General features: G+C 36.8%; 2 protein-coding genes across 9 annotated transcripts in view; one reads left to right on the forward strand and one right to left on the reverse strand.

Moving 5' to 3' along the window:
- The window catches only part of MRE11 (MRE11 homolog, double strand break repair nuclease), a 78,926-nt gene extending 72,212 nt beyond the window's left edge, over positions 1 to 6,714 (reverse strand). For 4 of the 7 annotated variants that reach the window (XM_063671360.1, XM_063671359.1, XM_063671361.1 and 1 more), the window contains exons 1-2: positions 6,533 to 6,714; positions 3,675 to 3,807 (exon numbers count right to left, since the gene is read on the reverse strand). In XM_063671360.1, the coding sequence (XP_063527430.1) occupies positions 3,675 to 3,807; positions 6,533 to 6,714 (315 nt within the window). Of the gene's footprint in view, positions 1 to 3,674; positions 3,808 to 5,628; positions 5,754 to 6,532 lie in introns of all 7 variants that reach the window. The other 3 variants (XM_054438560.2, XM_054438559.2, XM_054438558.2) reach the window with 1 other exon arrangement.
- A 19-nt stretch (positions 6,715 to 6,733) lies between these two features.
- On the forward strand, positions 6,734 to 12,421 carry ANKRD49 (ankyrin repeat domain 49). 2 transcript variants are annotated; one of them, XM_054438562.2, is made up of 3 exons: positions 6,734 to 6,884; positions 9,437 to 9,783; positions 10,910 to 12,421. In XM_054438562.2, exons 2-3 carry the CDS (start codon positions 9,526 to 9,528, stop codon positions 11,369 to 11,371), a joined length of 720 nt encoding a protein of 239 aa, XP_054294537.1. In that variant the 5' UTR covers positions 6,734 to 6,884; positions 9,437 to 9,525; the 3' UTR covers positions 11,372 to 12,421. The 2 variants fall into 2 exon arrangements, with proteins under 2 accessions (XP_054294537.1, XP_054294538.1); XM_054438563.2 differs by having other exon boundaries at positions 6,880 to 7,019.
- Positions 12,422 to 18,225: the final 5,804 nt, after the last annotated feature.

Here is an 18,225-nt window from a genome sequence, read left to right on the forward strand (position 1 = left end):
GATTGGTTGCACAGCAATATGAACATATTTAACACTACTGTACTATACACTTAAAAATGGTTAACAAGGGAAATTTTATATTATGTATTTAATATATTTTGCCATCATTCAAACATTTAAAAAAAATTTTTTTAACTGTCTGGCAGTGACTCCAGGAAATATTGAAAAGAACACGACTCACTTCTGTGGTATTCTTGCCAAAAGTGCAGAATCTGAACCTAATCATGAGGAAATACCACATATAGCCAATTTGAGGAAGATTCTATAAAATAACTGGCCTGTGTACTCTTCAAAATATTAGGGTCATGGAAAACAAAGGCAAGGCAGTTTCAGGAAAATGTACCAGATTAAAGGAGACAAAGAGACATGGCAACTAAATGCAATATGTAAACCTGGACTGGATCCTGGACACCACCAACCAGCCTCCAAAGTGCTATAACAGACATTACAGGGACAATTGGCAACATCTTAACATTATATAATAGCACCGAATCAATACTAATTTCCTGGTTTTCTATGATTATACATGCGGTTTACTCTCAAATGGTTCAGGAAAAAAATCATGTGTATTTGTAAAGAGAGGATAAAGCAAATGTGACAAAATGTTAGAAAACCTGGGTGACGGGTAAGGAATTCTATGCACTATTCTTGCCAACTTTTCTATGAGACTGATGTTGTTTCAAAATAAAAAGTTTTTTTTAAAAAAAGACTCCAAGAAACTAGGGAACAGAACTAAGACTGGTTAGTGAGCATGGACCCACATAACACATAATAAGGGACTTAAAAGTCAGGAAGAATTTAGACTTCAATAATAAGAAATACTAAATACAAATCAAGAGAACGAGTAAATATAATACGCATCTAGAAGTCCCGACCTGGGGTTATGGGGGTGGAACAGTTACAATTAAGGGACACAGGGAAGGAAAACAGTGGAAGGAGAAGTGAAGGAAAGGGCAAAGTAGAAGTAAGTAGCTTACACTCAGGAGAAGATTCTGTTTTAGGGCTCAAGAGTTAAAAAAGAAAGAACACATACAGGATTCTCTGGCAGGAAACAGACCTCCTTTGGCCACAAGTTTTTTTGCCTTCAAGGAAGGAAAAATGCACCTTGCATTCTATTATTGAAAAGTCAGAAAAGAACAGATGCTGGTGAAATTACAGAAAAAAGGGAATACTTATACACTGTTGGTGGAGGTGTAAACTGGTTCAACCATTGTGGAAAGCAGTGTGACGATTCTTCAAAGAGCTAAAAATGGAACTACCATTTGATCCAGCAATTCCATTACTCGGTATATACCCAAAGGAATATAAATCATTCTACCATAAAGACACAGCATACATATGTTCACTGCAGTACTATTCACAATAGCAAAGACATGGAATCAACCTAAATGCCCATCAATGGTAGACTAGATAAAGAAAATGTGGTGCATATAAACCACGGAGTACTATGCAGCCATTAAAAAGAACCAGATAATGTCCTTTGCAGGGACACGGATGGAGCTGGAGGCCATCATCCTTAGCAAACTAATGGAAGAACAGAAAAATCAAATACTACTTCTCCCTTATAAGCGGGAGCTAAATGATGAGAAAACATGGACACAAAGAGGGGAACAACAGACACTGGGACCTACCAGAGGGCAGATGATAGGAGGAGGGAGAGGATCGGGAAAAATAACGAACGGGTACTAGGATTAATACCTGGGTGCCAAAATAATCTGTACAACAAATCCCTGTCATATGAGTTTACCTATATAACAAACCTGCACATGTACCCCTGAACCTAAAATAAAAGAAAGAATCCAGCTATTGCCTCACTTAATTAAGAATTTAAAATATGTATACCCACTGCTTTCTGATTCTTTCTAAGCACTAAGATATAGCATGAACAAACAAAAGATTTTCACTCTCATGGAGTTTTCCTTCTAGTGAAGACAACAGACAATAAACAAGTAAATAATTCAATAAATTATTTCAGATAGTGCTATTAAAAATATGCTATGAAAAAAATAAAGCAGAGTAATGTGATAAAACAGTGCTTGGAAGCATCAGGGAAGACGCCTCCAAAAAGGTAAGACTTGAACTCTCAGAAGTTGGCCCCACCAAGATCAATGTGCTCCAAGCAGAAAGAACTAGATGTGCAAGGGCCTCAGAGTAGAACATGCCAGTGTGGATGCAGCACTGTAAATCAGGCAGAGAGTAGTAGGAGATGAAGTTTCACGGCAGGGGTCAAGATAGAGTCGAACCTTGTAGTTTGAATTTTATACTAGATTCAATGGAAGGACACTTGGAAAATTTTAGGCAACAGAGTGCCATGATCTGATTTATTATTTTAAAAGTTCACTTTGGCTGCTATGCTGAGTAGACATAGCAGAAAAGAATGGAAGCAGAAAGATGGAAGGGGACCTCCTGCAGGCCATGTGAAATGTGATCGTTTTGGACTAAGTTTATTAGTGTGAAAAGAGTAGTAGAGAGGAACAATATATATTTGGGAGGAAGAACTAAGGACCTAGCAGATAAACTGAAGAGAACTCTCCAGAAAAGTCAAGGCTGGAGGTGATAATTTGCAAGTCAATTTTTACATTTATTCTCCAAGTCTCTCCTGGGCTGACGTGTTAACTGCCTGCTGAAATTTTTCCCTGAATGTCCCATTGCAGTCTCCAACTCTAAGTTTGTCGAAATCAGAATTTGTCACCTTCCCACATGAAGAAGTACCTCTTCCTTATCTACCTATTTCTATTTTTGGTACAACTATTCACCCAAACTCCACACACTTCAGAGTAACTGTCATCCCTTTGCCCTCATCCTCACCCCGCTACAACTAACCAAAGTACACAAATCCTCTTTTTGCAGTATCCCTTGCATTCATTTCCTCTTTTCCATCCCTAAGGTCAACACTTCAAAAAAAGTTTCAAACTGGTCTCCAATTCATGGTATTATACTCTGCTGCCAGAAGACGTTCTATTGAACTGGATACAAATTTCTCAATCTGATATTTGAAGTCCTCATTAATGCAGCTCAAACCCTTCCTTCTAGTCTCTCAGCATGCTTGCTAACTATGACCTGCTGGTGAGCCAAATTGACTACAGGGCCCCTAACATACCTTATACTGTCTCACGGGTTTCCTCACTCCTGCTTCACATGGATGTACATTCTCTATGCTCCCCACTGGCCAAAAGTCTACTCTTCCTCCAAAGCCCAAGTTAAACACAATCTTCTTCATTAAACTCATCTTGCTATAATCTAAATGTGATCTTTTCTGCCTCTAAACTCACAGGAAATGCTATTTAGAATTTTCTTAGGGCTCCTATCACATACAATCTTGCATCTGTGGATTGTGGATATTTGTCTTTCACACTAGTTTTCTTCTATGTTATCTGAAAGCAGAAGCTTTGACAGTCACCTTACATTTCAAACAGACACTGCCATAGGATCCTGCATTCAGTAAACACCCCAAAAACATTGGTAAATTTTAACAGACTATTTACAAAAGTAGCTCCTACTTGAATTTAAGATACAAAGCATACAAAATCGGCTTTGAGCTTTCAGTATATCGATACTCAAGCAGGCAAGGTAAGCACCTGAGCTTATAAAACAAATCTCTAACTTTAGAAGGAAAAATAACTTGTTGACCAAGGGAATAGGGTAGAAAGTGCACAAATACAAACCACACTCACTTCATTTTCCTGGGCAAGTCTTAAAATTTCATCGAGTGTTACAAACGTATCATTTCCTCTGACTGCATCTTTCTCCATAAATCCAAGATGAATATCTGTTGCAACTAATATTTTAAATGTGTTTTCATCATCACTACATTAAGAAAGAAGAAACATTTCAATATATTAATAATTCATTAAAAGGATATTCAAACAAATTGACTTAAAACTTATAAAATAAATAATAACAGTTATGGAGTAAAATCATTTTTTTAGCCTTAGAGTTCATCTGAAAATCTGAAGTATTCAACATATCATTAACATTACAGTTTTCCTAACCACTAGTTCAATGTAGAACAAATGTACATAAATCTTTACAAGGTTCTATAACTGCTTCAAAAATGTATAACCTTGTTACAACCAGTTTTACAAACTCATGTAACCCAGGCCCGAAAGTTTGCTTGTTTTCCTCAGATAAATAAACTTGTTATTTATCTGACTTCATACTCTTCCAGGAAAATCGAAGTTAATTTAAAAAGCCTTCCTCTAAGTTTATAAGTCAATTTTATACTAATAAGCTAATAACTTACATTCAGGCCCTTGAAGACACTTGCTTGACTCTACTCTCTACAGAGTTAGATTTCATTAATAAAGTTGGCCAACACAGAGTTGTTTCAATTTGAATTTGGTAATATTCAAAGGTACTTTAATGTGAAGTAGCAATGTAATAGTTATTAATACTCTCTTACACTAAATTTAATTGTATAAAATACTTTTATTTCTATGATCTCATCTCAACCCTCACAGATAAAGAGTCAGGCATTATTACCTCTGACAAATGAGAAGGCTAAACCCAGAGAAATTAAACGTTTTATCACATAACTAGTGACAGAAACAGGACTAAAACCCATGATGAAAACTCAGGCTATTTTCAATAAACCACAATGAACTTTTAAAAAATCTCTGTACATTTCTCCAAAATTCAAATCTTTACAAACAAAAGATATTTCCACAAACGATTTCTCTTCAAAAACTTCAAAAATGATATGCACACAGTTCTCACTGATATATCCAAGAAGGTAGGTCAGAATACTTTTCAAATCATAATACTACATGTTTCTGTAGCAATTTATGAAGTATTTTTGCATAAATTCTCTCATTTAAGCCTCAAAATTAATCTGAAAAAGGTATAATTATTCCAATTGTACAAATGGCAAAATTGAGGCAAGGTTCAGAGAATTGATGACTTGCCCAAGGCCACACAGCTAGTAGCGTCCAAGGACTTGAAACTAGGGTAAAAGACTCCAAGTCTAAAGTCTTTCCCACATAACTTTGTTTTTTACGATCTCAGCTCACTGCAACCTCTGCCTCTCGGGTTCAAGTGATTCTCCTGCCTCAGCCTCCTGAGTAGCTGGGATTACAGGCATGTGCCACCACGCCTGGCTAATTTTGTATTTTTAGTAGAGACGGGGTTTCACCATCTTGGTCAGCCTGGTCTCAAAATCCTGACCTCAGATGATCCCGCCAGCCTCGGCCTCCCAAAATGCACATAACTTTTACAGTCCTTTTATTTATTCCCATTTCATTCAAATTCATTTCCAGCTTATTTAATACTAGAGGAATTTACTCCAAAAATCTTAACCAGAACTGCATTGACTAATAAGAATTTGTCAGGAAAATTCAAGAATATTTATCACTTCAATAATTTAAGATGAAGCCTAAGAACATAAACTTAATACTATATCAATATATTAAATTACTGCAAGACTCCAATCTATAGCTGCGTATTAGCTTCTAGTTAACAAACAGATAAATATTTAAAACATTCCAAATATCCTTTTTGATGACTAATATTTCTGTTCATAAGCAGGTTCCTTATTTACTGCTTATTAAATAAGTTTTCTTTTACTGTGATCACAGTTGACGAGCTTTAGAAACCCCAAATAACAAGGGATTCCAGAAGTCAGGTGCTTACAGTGCATCTGCAGTACTCATTTTTATGGTCAGTCAAGCTCCTCTGGGACCAGGTTCTTCTCCAAGAACCCCTGGGTACTGTACTCAAATGTCAGAAAATGCACTCGATTCCAAATTCTAGAAATTCTAAAAACAAAATTACATCATAAAACACATTTTTTAAAAGCCTGCACGTATTTAACCAACATGATTTACGCTGCACAAGGTACAGACGTCTTAAGCAGACTGGCAAATCTAGAAGTCTCATTTTCATCTAAACACCCACTATACTTTTATTTTTTTAATGAACTAAGCATAGAAAATAATACATCTCCAGTGTACATCCTGTTTCCTAGTTTCACCAAGATGATTAAACTCCTATTTTCCTTTCCCGTGCTCTTATGGGAAATTAATGTACGCTAAACAAATGGGCAAAAAGGGTCACATACGGTTCTGGTTCAACACACAAACAACTCTAGATGTGCAGATATTTTTAAGTTGCACGCATAGGTTACTCTGGAGAACAGTGGTAATCCTGTATTTCCTGTTCAAACACACGATGTTTTTTAAAGGACCTGGCTAGTTTGGAAAAGGGAACGGGCCCGCGTTTAAAGCGAGTGTAAATAAACAAACACATGGTCTGCGGAGGAACACCTTTAGGCACTAGCAGGATGACTGAAAATAGCCAGGTTTGGGGAAGAGTGGCCGCCACCGCGAGACAACCCCCACTACATCTGGAGCTCCAGATTCCGTCGGGATTCCAAGCCTCAACACGCCCTCACCGCGGGGAACCTCGGAATCAGAACGCGGAGCCCGCCGGGACCCCTCCCCGGCCCACTCGGCCCGCTCTTCCCGAGGTTCCAGTTAACTCTGGGCTCCGCCTGGGAACCTGCAGAAACAGGAGACGAATGCGATTCCTAAATTACCCCACTCCAGGACTCTTCAAAGCCCCACAATCGGGACCCAAGGCTGTCTTCTTTCCGGGAAGAAAGGGCAGGATCCGTGAAAAGAAAACAACACGTCCTAAACTTGCTTCTGAAAACCCGCAGGGCCGTAAACCTGAATTCCGCGGGAGAGAACGGCATCCGTTTCTCTCGCGACACTTCATGGATAACGTAGACGCTTCAAGTCCAGTTTGGCTCTCATTGGCTACCGCACGCCGTGAGGGGGCGGGGAAAGTAGCGGCGAGGCCCCGCCCTCACACGGGAGCCAATCCTGAGCAGCCTAGGAGACGAACGCGGAAGTGAGATGCAAGGCGGCGATTTTCCCTTCTGTCAGGTGGGTAGTTATTCCCTGTTCCGGACCTCGCTTTCTGGTGGACCGGCGCCATCTAAGAACTCTTGAGCCCGTGGGGGTGGGTAGCCTGTGGACACAGGCCGAGCCCTGCAGGTCAGGCCGCGTCGTGGTCCCCAGGTAGGGCTGAAGCCGCTTCTCCGCTCTTGGCTGTTTGGAAGGCCGCAGGCGGAGCTCGCGGGCCTGTGAGCTCCCGGCCAGTGGCAGAGTGCCGGAGCTGGTTCCCCTCTCTCTCCCTCCCAGTCGCCAGACCCTGTACAGGTGTCATCCCCAGGTCCTTGAGTTCAGCACATCTGCATTGCTTTGTGCTGAGAGCAGTAAGATGTATAGTGCAGCGAAAAATAATGTGGAACTTTTGAATTAGAACGTCTGCCCTTTCAGTTCCATTGAAGGGTCCTTGATCTAGGGCAAGTTGTTTTAATCTATCTGAACCGCCTTTACCTGTAAGGTTTATAGCCCCACCTATCACTGAGTTGTTTGTAAGGAGTTGACATAGTTCGGATCTCTCTCAAAATAGGATATGCCCTTTAAGTTAGGAAACATACCCTGATATTCCTGATGGAATGTCAGGAATATCATCATCAAGTAATCAGTTTTGTTTCTTAACTGTGAATCGGGTAGATGCGCCTAGGTTTGGCTTTTTAAACTAAATATGCCAGTAAAATTTTGTACATAATTTGTTGTATCTGGATGTGTAAACTCAAAATTTACATAAAGGGAGTTTTTATTGAAAGGAAAAGCGTGTTGGGGGAGAGGGTAAGATCTGTGGTATAAGGTTACTATATTTGATATAATTACAAGTGAACTTTTATTTATTAGCATCTGTTAAGTGTTTAATGAATTGATGTATGGTCATTTTTGTGTTGCAAGGTTCAGGAATTAGTTTGAGAATCAAAAAGTGGAAGCTCCAGGAGAATTAGTAAAACACAAAGCAATTCTGATTGGATATCTCTGATTCCATGGGTGTCTCTGATTGGGTGACTGAAAAGCCGGATTGGCCTTAGGAATACTTCAGTAAAATTCTTACATTTTACAATAAAGTAACAGGTCCAGAAAAGTTACTGGACATGAGTAATACATTTAAACTTGAGTTTAGTGCTATTGCCACTAGTAATAAGTTTAATACCACATTAAGATTGTATACTGTTAAACTTGTGAGATTAGGTACCAAGAAATCAGTATCTTCGGGGTATGCCTAACTCTGGAACTTCTCAGAATCCATTCCAGGCAAAATCAAGTGACAAGACTTTAATTAAATGTAATGCTACACATACTTTTTAATGCCTTCTTTAGACAAGTAGGAGATAAATATAAGTTAAATGTGGTCCTTATCTTTAAGCTTATAATCTTTTAAAGGGCTAAAACAAGAACAAAGTTAGTGGTGAAATAAAATGTAGCACCAAAAAAAGTAGAAAGCAGAAAGCAATCTAAATGAGAGGATCAAGAAAGAATGAAAGATATAACATCAGAGAAGAGCCTTGAAAGACTGATTATATTTCAACAAATAGAGTTGGGAGGCTGGGAATTGGTATTTTTAAATTATCTATTGGTTATTCTCCTTTTCTTTAATTGATTAAGGTTTATACGTTCTGTAACCCTTTAAGCTGATATTGGTTTAAAATTAATATGGCAGCTTAGCAGAATAAACATCAGTTCTTTCAGGAAACCTTCTTTAATCCCTTAGGACTAGGGGAATTATGAACCTCCTGTATACTCATGGTTTCTAGACAAGGTCTTGTAGTAGTACTTATCATGTTGTCTTTGCCAGACACATGATGTCTTTGCCAGTCACCTACACTAGAGTAAGCTTCCTGAGGTGAAGACGTGGATCTTGCTCATTATTGAATCCCAGTACCCAGAAATTGGCACATACCAGACATTCTATTCATATTAGTTGAATGAAGGAATGAATGTTGAAAACAAAGACCCAACTAAGAACTGTAGTTGCCTATCAATAAACAGGACTACTTTTTAAAGCAGTGAATTTTCCTAGGCCTGAAATTATCAAAGTAGAAATGGGATAATTAGTGTAGATGTTGTGATAAAGATATATGCACCGATGAGAGATTGGGACAGATGTCCTTTTGGGGGCTATTCCATCTTCAAGAATCCCTGATTCTTCGAAGTAGTTTTTTTAGGAATTAGAAGTTTTTATTTCTGCTCTATATTATCTGTGTGTCTAGTTTATAAAAATCTTGAATGCACCTGTCTTCTTTGTATTAGTTATACTTCAAAACCTTTAAGCATTCATCACTGTTAGCATAATACCATCATACCTAAACCAGTAGATTAAAAATAATAGTTATAATAATATAGTTGACTTAGAAGAAAACAACAAAAGTAAGAAGCATTAGACCCCTATTAGATCATAGTTTGTTGTTTTCTGTTAGCATCAGTATTTAGTGCATGTAAGGGATATCATGAGAAAAACAAGAGTTTAGAAAGGGTTTAATTGTATATGTTTGCAAGACTTATCTATGCAGTTGATAAAGCCTGAATTATTGTTTTACTAATAACTTTTGTATCTGTGTTTTCAGATCTTGATGAACAAAGCAGTCATAATTCATCTCTAGAAAGATTTATATCCTGGCATTTGAAATGCTTTTTATTTAGAATAATAGTAAAAATGGAAAAAGAAAAAGGAAATGATGATGGAATACCAGACCAAGAGAATTCCTTGGATTTTTCTGAACACTTTAACCAACTTGAATTGTTGGAAACACATGGACACCTTATTCCTACTGGTACTCAAAGTCTTTGGGTAGGCAATTCTGATGAAGATGAGGAGCAAGATGACAAAAATGAAGAGTGGTATCAATTGCAAGAAAAAAAAATGGAAAAAGACCCAAGCAGATTGCTTCTTTGGGCTGCTGAAAAAAATCGGGTAAAAAAAAAAAATTACAGAGGGAAGTGTGACAGTAGGAAAAGCACTGGGTTCAAGACAGAAGACCTGCCTTTACTGTTATGGCCATCATACCTATCTCTTGATTGTGAGGACCAAATGAGACAATGTCCATGAAAGCACATATTAAGCTGCAAAGTGTCATGCTAGGTATTATTTGGGGGTTTAAGGATAATTATCTATAAAGATAGCAAGCAATCATCTATATTTTAAAATCATTTATATAAAGTCATTAGGATCATTTAGGAAAGAGAGGCTGGAAACTACCATTTACTAAATACTGACTATACCAGGTACCTTATTACATTATTTTATTTAATTGTCATGTATCCCTATAAGTAATATTCTTATCTTTTATAGAGTAAGAAATTGAGATTCAGGAATATTAATTTGCCCAGGATCATCCAAGTGGAATGAACATCAAAAGCCTATTCCCTCTGCTTGGCCACTTCCACCACCTCATTTTACTAAGTTTCCCCGTGTCTGTGTTAGTAAACTAATAACTAAAAGGGTCTTGCATTTTAAATAGCTTTTTAACCCAAGAGCATGCCACATTTAGCCAGAGGCCCATAGGACAAACTAAAAATTACAACCTAAAAGAATGTTTCTAAGGTTGTATTGAGAAGGAATTGAGCTCTTGAATCCCTAGAATTCCTTATTAATACTTTATTCTTCTGTTAAAAGTTTTATTTTTAAAAGTTTCATACAGTGTGTATATTGGTGTGATAATCCTACAGAAAAATCAAGCAGTTACGTTTTCTTCACAGATAACATATAAAATATTAAACACAATTAAAGCCTATGTTATTCATTGGACTGAAGCTTTTATGCAATAAACCTTAGTTGGACCAGGAGTAAATGTATGGTTTGATATTCAGAGAATCTCATTCTTAGAAGCAACAAAGTATAGTTAACACTAACTTGTTCATTCTTAAATCAGTAGTCCTCTCCTCCCAAAAAAGAGATCTTAAATTATTTTCATTTTAAAGTCATCTATTAACAAGGAAGTTTTTATTCAACTTAATTAAATCTAACACCACAAGACAATTTTGTTTTAGTTATTGTTTTGGTTTGAGTTGAGTTGAAAGATTTCTTTTTTTCTTCTCAGCTTACCACAGTGCGGAGACTACTTTCTGAAAAGGCCACTCATGTGAACACTAGGGATGAAGATGAGTATACCCCTCTTCACCGAGCAGCCTACAGTGGACACTTAGATATTGTCCGGGAGCTCATTGCACAGGGGGCAGATGTTCATGCAGTGACTGTGGATGGCTGGACGCCCCTGCACAGTGCATGTAAGTGGAATAATACCAGAGTGGCTTCTTTCTTACTGCAGCATGATGCAGATATCAATGCCCAAACAAAAGGCCTCTTGACCCCCTTGCATCTTGCTGCTGGGAACAGAGACAGCAAGGATACTCTAGAACTCCTCCTGATGAACCGTTATGTCAAACCGGGGCTGAAAAACAACTTGGAAGAAACTGCATTTGATATTGCCAGGAGGACAAGTATCTATCACTACCTCTTTGAAATTGTGGAAGGCTGTACGAATTCTTCACCTCAGTCTTAACAATTCTAGTAATTTTCCTAAGTTTCTAAATACCAGTGCCTCCTTTGTGTGAGATGTATTCCCATAATCAAAGTTGACGTTAAACATCTTACTACAAAAATTCAGTGATATTCATTATAACATTCTTCCAAGTGAATTGCCTGACTTTGATGTCAAAATGTATTTGAAAGTAATTTGCATATATCTTTAATGATTTCTGTGGAGTTTGTGATTTTTTATCAGAATTAATTTTAATGTGTGTATACTTAAAAACTTGACACGGGTTGTACAGAAACTGGTATTTTTGGTGCTGATCCAAGAGAAATGTATTTTTAAATATCCCACATCCTGGATCTTTGTTGAGTACTTAGCATATTGACATATATTTTTATAAGGTGAGGTAACTCAGAACTTAATTTAAAAGTCTTAAATATTCTGATACAATTCAGCTGTCTTCTCTACCTTACCATAGCCAGTTGCTTTCATTTTAAACCAGAGCAAGTAACATATTAATGACTTGAAGCTTCAGAAGTTAAAGAAAAAAACAGCAAAAAACCTAGATCTTTGTCTTTTAGAACACAGACCATTTCCAGGAAAGCAGTTAGCTAGGTGTTTAATTCATGAATATTGTATACTGCCTCCCCTACCACAATTTAAACAATCCTGTGGATAGTCCTACCTCACCCTGATCAACCTACATGATCCTTAAGCTAATGGCAAATCACAATGACCTTGTAGACATGCACACAACTATACCTTTGTCCAACAGATCATGATATATCTGCTATCCAACTGGTTTTACCTGCCTAATCCTACTGATTTGGGCACTGCTTATATAGTCTCTCAAGTTCACAGGAAATGTTGATTTTCTAAGGTCCTCATTTTTACAGACTATACAAAGGCAAAGTGACAGGCGAAAAGGAATTAGTGTAAGAGTAAGGGGATGATTATTATATTGAGGCTAAAACCACAAAGTGGCTCAGGCTTTAAAAAAAACACTGTGGATAATGACAAAAAGCATAAGTAAAAATATTTGAGAAAAATAAAGTACAAGTTTTGAACAACACAAAAGCCATGAATTCATTTTTTACCTGTGTATGTCTCTCTTGGATCCAGAACGTTATTCATCCAGCACGCACTTAGTTATTTAATATCTACTCTCTCAGTCTCTCCAGCAGCAATTTTGCATTGTCTATCTAGCCCCTCTGTGATTGTTGCCAAAGTTTTATCTTCTCAACACCACAACACTCTAGGGGAAGGGAACTAAACCAATTGCTCTTTACTTCAGTTAAATTTTTAAAATGTCCACCAGGGCTTATCTCTTTCAAACCATCCTATGTAACCCAGTCACCCTAGACTAAGTAATAATGTTATTTAATCAAAGATTAAATATTTATTTTTGCTTAGAACTTATTAGATCATCTCAGAAAAGTCAGAGATAATATATGAACTGAATCATCATGACAACAGGATCTTGAGAGTTAGTGCTTTAGTTTATGTTGTGATCTCTTCCTAGGGAGATGCTTTGTGGCAGAGGTTGCTTTCTGTTTGATCTGGCCTAAGTTAGTGACACCAAATGACAGATACAGCTGACAGGCAGTGATGATAGAATAAGACCTTATTTATCCAAGCAGACTGCTGAATGAGGTTGCCTAGCCTGAAAGTCACAGAGTTGATGGCTCCTTTCTCACTTGAGAATGGATTGTACCCATGATTCCATGTAAACTTTCCATTAAAGTATGGAACCAAAGAAGTCTTGTTTCCAATAAGGACCTAAGATGTGTCTACTCCCTTGTTTTCAGACCTCAACACTCACTGATGCTAGAGAGCAAACTCTACATATAAGACAAATCCCACCCCTGAGGGCAGAATTTGTATTGTCTGCTTCCTTTATACTTTCCAGAGCATTTACTAGACTGCTCTGTGCACAGAAGGCAGTCACTAATTGTGCTTTGAAAGGATTACTTCTACTTTCCAGTTTAGGCTGGCTAAATAGCTCAGTTTACAAACAGAATTTTCTCTAATCTTGGAAAGTCTATATGAAGACTTATTAAAAAATAAAATCTGAGTTTTTCATAACTAAGGGTTTAATTTTGATTAACATATGTTTGAGGAAGAGGTAATTTTTGTGAATGTTCAAGGTTCATATCGTAATTCTTAGGCCTAAAGTGGAACTAGTTGCCTTTGCTCTTATGAATCTTAAATATGCTTTTCCAGGGAGCCTTCCAACCCACAGCCTACCACACTGGTGGAATTTAGAGTCTTTATACTACAATATGAAGACATTTATTTGTATTATTTGACATCTATTATGATATTTAACACTAAGCTGGAAAATCATGATCAAAAGAAGCCCAGAGACTATACTGAGATTTATGTCCCATACCAAAATGAAATCTCTGGATCAACTCTTGATTCCTGATCAACACATATACTATCTTCACCCTACCTGCAATGGCTCTAGGAATTTATGCAACTTCCTACAAAATAAGATCACCAAATCATTATGTCTTTGCTATAATTAGTTTGTCATAAGATGCTCCAGTCCATCTGTAGGATTACTAGATGATCACTCAATTTGTTCAATATGAAGTGCTTTCTCTAAAGGATATTTAAGGTCTATCTTTATTAAGTTCAGAAGAGAATAAACCAAGAAGGATTAAGTGTAGCTGATTGATGTTTTAAATTCCTGGAAATTTCCCTTTGAAACTCCAAAATTTTACTTCTCAGAACCTAAGTGGAAATGATCTAAATCAGTGCCAACATGTAGAAATGTGGGCCACATGTAATTTTATGTTTTTAGCATGACTATTTTAGATACCTCATATAAGAGGACTCATGCAATAAGGACAGAATTGCATTTTATGGCACACAAACATAGATAAGCAAAAATCCTAGTAGTTGAAAATCATAAGAGCCATAGTAAAACAAAAACAGGTGAAATTAATTATATATATATATATATGACAATACATCCAAAATATGAGATATATATTTAAAGATTTTTGAGGTGTTTTACTTTTTTTTGCAGTAAGTCTTCAAAATACAGGGTGTATTTTACAGCACATCTGAATTTAGTCACATTTCAAGTTCTCAGCTATGTTTGTCTAATGGCTACTCCATTGAAAGCACAGATCTACATGCCTGAAATCATTCCCTGGAGGCACAGAAGGATGGTTACACAGAGCATTAAACTTTGAGTGAGACAAACTGAGTTCAAATCCTCAATGCCACCTGTGGATGAGTTTGGGCAAAAAAAAAAAAAGACCCTCGGTTTTCTCATATGTAAATCAGGGATAATATCTATCTTGTTGTAGGCTAGTTTGTTATTTAAATGTAAAAATCATATGGTGTTATTTATTTTGTCAATTTCCTTAATACTTTAAAAATAAATTTCAATATGAAATACATCGAAATCATATTGTTTTTTAAAAAAAAAGCTACATGTGTTTATCAATGTCCTCCAGTCATCTTTTATGAATGAAATAGTCTCATCTGATCTTCTTTATGAAAGTTCTTATATATATAAGATGTGGTACACCAAACCTCTGTGACAATATGAATAGCTAACAACTGAGTGCTCACTGTAGGCCAACTATGCTGTATGTGCTTCACGTGTGTGATATCATGTGAGCCTCACAACAACCCTCTGAGATAGATATCATTGTATAAAAGGAAATCAGGCTTATAGAACTTACACAGATTGCCCATTGTCATGCCATGTGCGCATGATAGAGGTTTGTCTATCTGATTCTACCACCTTTCCTTTTCACCACACACTAGTATTTGATATGTATTTGTAAAGTTGATTAAAGAATGCATCATTTGGTGCATGTTTAGTGTATCTTCTTAAGTTCCCAGAAAGCTCATGTTCAAATGTCACAGCTTTTTACCTGTGGTGTTTTTGAATATTATCTGTATACCACCACTTTGTCTATCATAATAACCAAGATTCCATTTTCTTTAATATTATTTTTATGTAGTTTATTTACAGTAGGGTTTGAGGACATAAAAATTACTATCAGGAGCAAAAGCAACTGCATTTGCTTTTAAAGGTGCAGTTTATATTTTTTGAATTTGGTTACTTATATCTACTTTTAAATATGCTTGCCATTTATCCACATATGAAGTATATGTTGTACATAGGCTATATTTATTTTTTTAATTTTTGTTTTTGTTCTTTTTGAGACAGACTCTCACTGTTGTCCAGGCTAGAGTACACTGGCACGATCTCGGCTCACTGCAGCCTCTGCCTCCCAGGTTCCAGTGATTCTCATGCCTCAGCCTCCCAAGTAGTTGGGATTACAGGCATGCGCTACCATGCCCACCTAATTTTTTATGTTTTTAGTAGAGACTGGGTTTCACTATGTTGGCCAGGCTGGTCTCGAACTCCTGGCCTCAAGTAATCTGCTGGTCTCGACCTCCCAAAGTGCTGGAATTACAGACTTGAGCCACCATGCTTGGCCACTAAATCTATTAATTTTATTCCCCTTCCATGTAAGATTCCATACTTATGTGCAAATTTCTTGTTGTTGTGTGAAGAACACTTAACATGAGATCTGCCCTCTTAAAATTTTAGTTCATAGTATTTTTTTTATCTATAAGCACAATGCTTGTAGATCTCTAGAGTTGCAGAGATTCTAGACTGTACAGCAGATCTCTAGAAATTACTCATCTCGTATAACTAAAACTTTATACTCATTGAATAACTACTTCCCGTTTTCCCTTGCCCCAGATCTTGGCAGCCACCATTCTACTCTCTGCTTCTAGGAGCATGACTATTTTAGACACCTCATATAAGAGGACTCATGCAATAAGGAGAGAATTGCATTTTATGGCACACAAACACAGATAAGCAAAAATCCTAGTAGTTGAAAATCATAAAAGCCAAAGCAATATTTAAAAAGAAAACACGGTGGCTCACACCATCCAACATTTTGGGAGGCCAACGTGGGCAGATCATGAGATCAAGAGATCAAGACCATCCTGGCCAGCATGGTGAAACCCCGTCTCTACTAAAAATACAAAAAAATTAGCCAGGCATGGTGGCACGCCCCTGTAGTCCCAGCTACTCGGGAGGCTGAGGCAGGAGAATTGCTTTGCTTGAACCCAGGAGGCGGAGGCTGCAGTGAGCCAAGATCGCGCCACTGCACTCCAGCCTGGGCAACAGAGTGAGACTCCGTGTCAAAAAAAAGAAAAAGAAAACATTAAAATCAGGATTTTTACAACCTAATTTTAAGACTAGCTATAAAACAGTATTGAGACAGTGCAGTATTGATGGATGGACATGTGGATCCATAGAACAGAATAGAGTCTAGAAATAAATCCAGATACAGATAATCAATTAATTTTTGACAAAAGTGCCAAGGAATTCAGTGGGACATTCTCTTAAACAAATGGTGCTGGAACTACTGAATATCTTCTTGGAAAAAACATGAACTTATTTATAGGCAGAAAGCAGTTCAGTGGTTTCTTGGTCACGGGGACAGAGGTTGGACTACAAAAGGGTGGGGAGAACCTTTTGGAGGTGATGGAAATATGCCGTAGCTTGATTGTGGTAATGATTTTGCAGGTGTACACAACTGTCAAAAGTCACTGGGTTTTAAAAGTAATGCAGGGTTTTTGTACATAAGTTATATTTTTATGAAGTCGATTTTTAAAAATAGATATCCAGATATGACTAATATTATTCTTTTATTATTTTCCATGGCAAGCATAAGATGACCTCATTCTCAAATTCTAGGGATATATCTTCAAGGGGGCCTGTTATTTAAAAAAATACATTTCACCAATTCACTGGAATTTTAAAATCCCAAGTAACACAACCTTTATGATCAGAAGGACCAATTTCTCCATTAAATGACAGAATGGGAAACAAAATAATTGCTTTAAAATAATTAGTCCACTTGGCAAGATTCAAGAAATTTGAAAAGATGGCTAGTTACTATATAAGAAGGATTTAGTTGGCTTTTAATTTAAATCAGGACTGTTAGAACCTAGAAGAGGATACCAAAGTGGTTTTAGCATCTACTTTTCCGAAGAAAAACGATAGCATTCAACAACCCATTGTTTATTCAGTTGTGCTGTAAGACAAACTGAGATGATTTCTTGAGACCTGTTTTAGATCTATAGAATTAAACACAAGTAATATGAAGTAACCTATTTACCTGGTAATATATGAAAACTTTTTATGTCTTTGATAAAAGACTTCATTTTTTACATGAATGTGTAACTTTTATAAGAAAACTTTAGTCTTGGGTTTTGTCTCCATCTAGTGGTCATGTTGGTCTTTTCCATTTACAGTCAGCCTTGGGTAAATGATGTATCGCCTATATTGACAGTGATCTCATAAGATTATAATGGAGCTAAAATTTCCTATCACCTAGTGATATTGTAGCTGTCATAATGTCATAGCACAACACATTACTCACATGTTCAAGGTGATGCTAAATGTAAACAAACCTACTGCACTGCCAGTCATGTTTACATACAACTATGTACAATACATAACACTGGATAATGATAATAAACAACTATGTTACTGGTTTATGTATTTACTATAATATACTTCCTGTCATTATTTTAGGGTGTTCTTCTACTTATTAAAAAAAGTGAACCGTAAAACAGTTTCAGGCAGGTCCTTCAGGGAGTATTCCAGAAGAAGGCATTATTATCATAGGAGATGACATAGGAATAACTGGCCTAGACTAAGTATGTGTTTATGTCTTTGTTTTTAACAAAAAAGTTTAAAAAGTAAAAAATATATAAATAATGCATATTGAAAATACAAAAAAGCTCGTAGAAGGAGGCTATAAAAATACTTTTGCATAGCTGTACAAGGTATTTGCATTGTAAGCTAAGTGTTATTACAAGAG

Source organism: Pongo pygmaeus, chromosome 9, assembly GCF_028885625.2.
Source record: "Pongo pygmaeus isolate AG05252 chromosome 9, NHGRI_mPonPyg2-v2.0_pri, whole genome shotgun sequence".
NCBI lineage: Eukaryota > Metazoa > Chordata > Mammalia > Primates > Hominidae > Pongo > Pongo pygmaeus.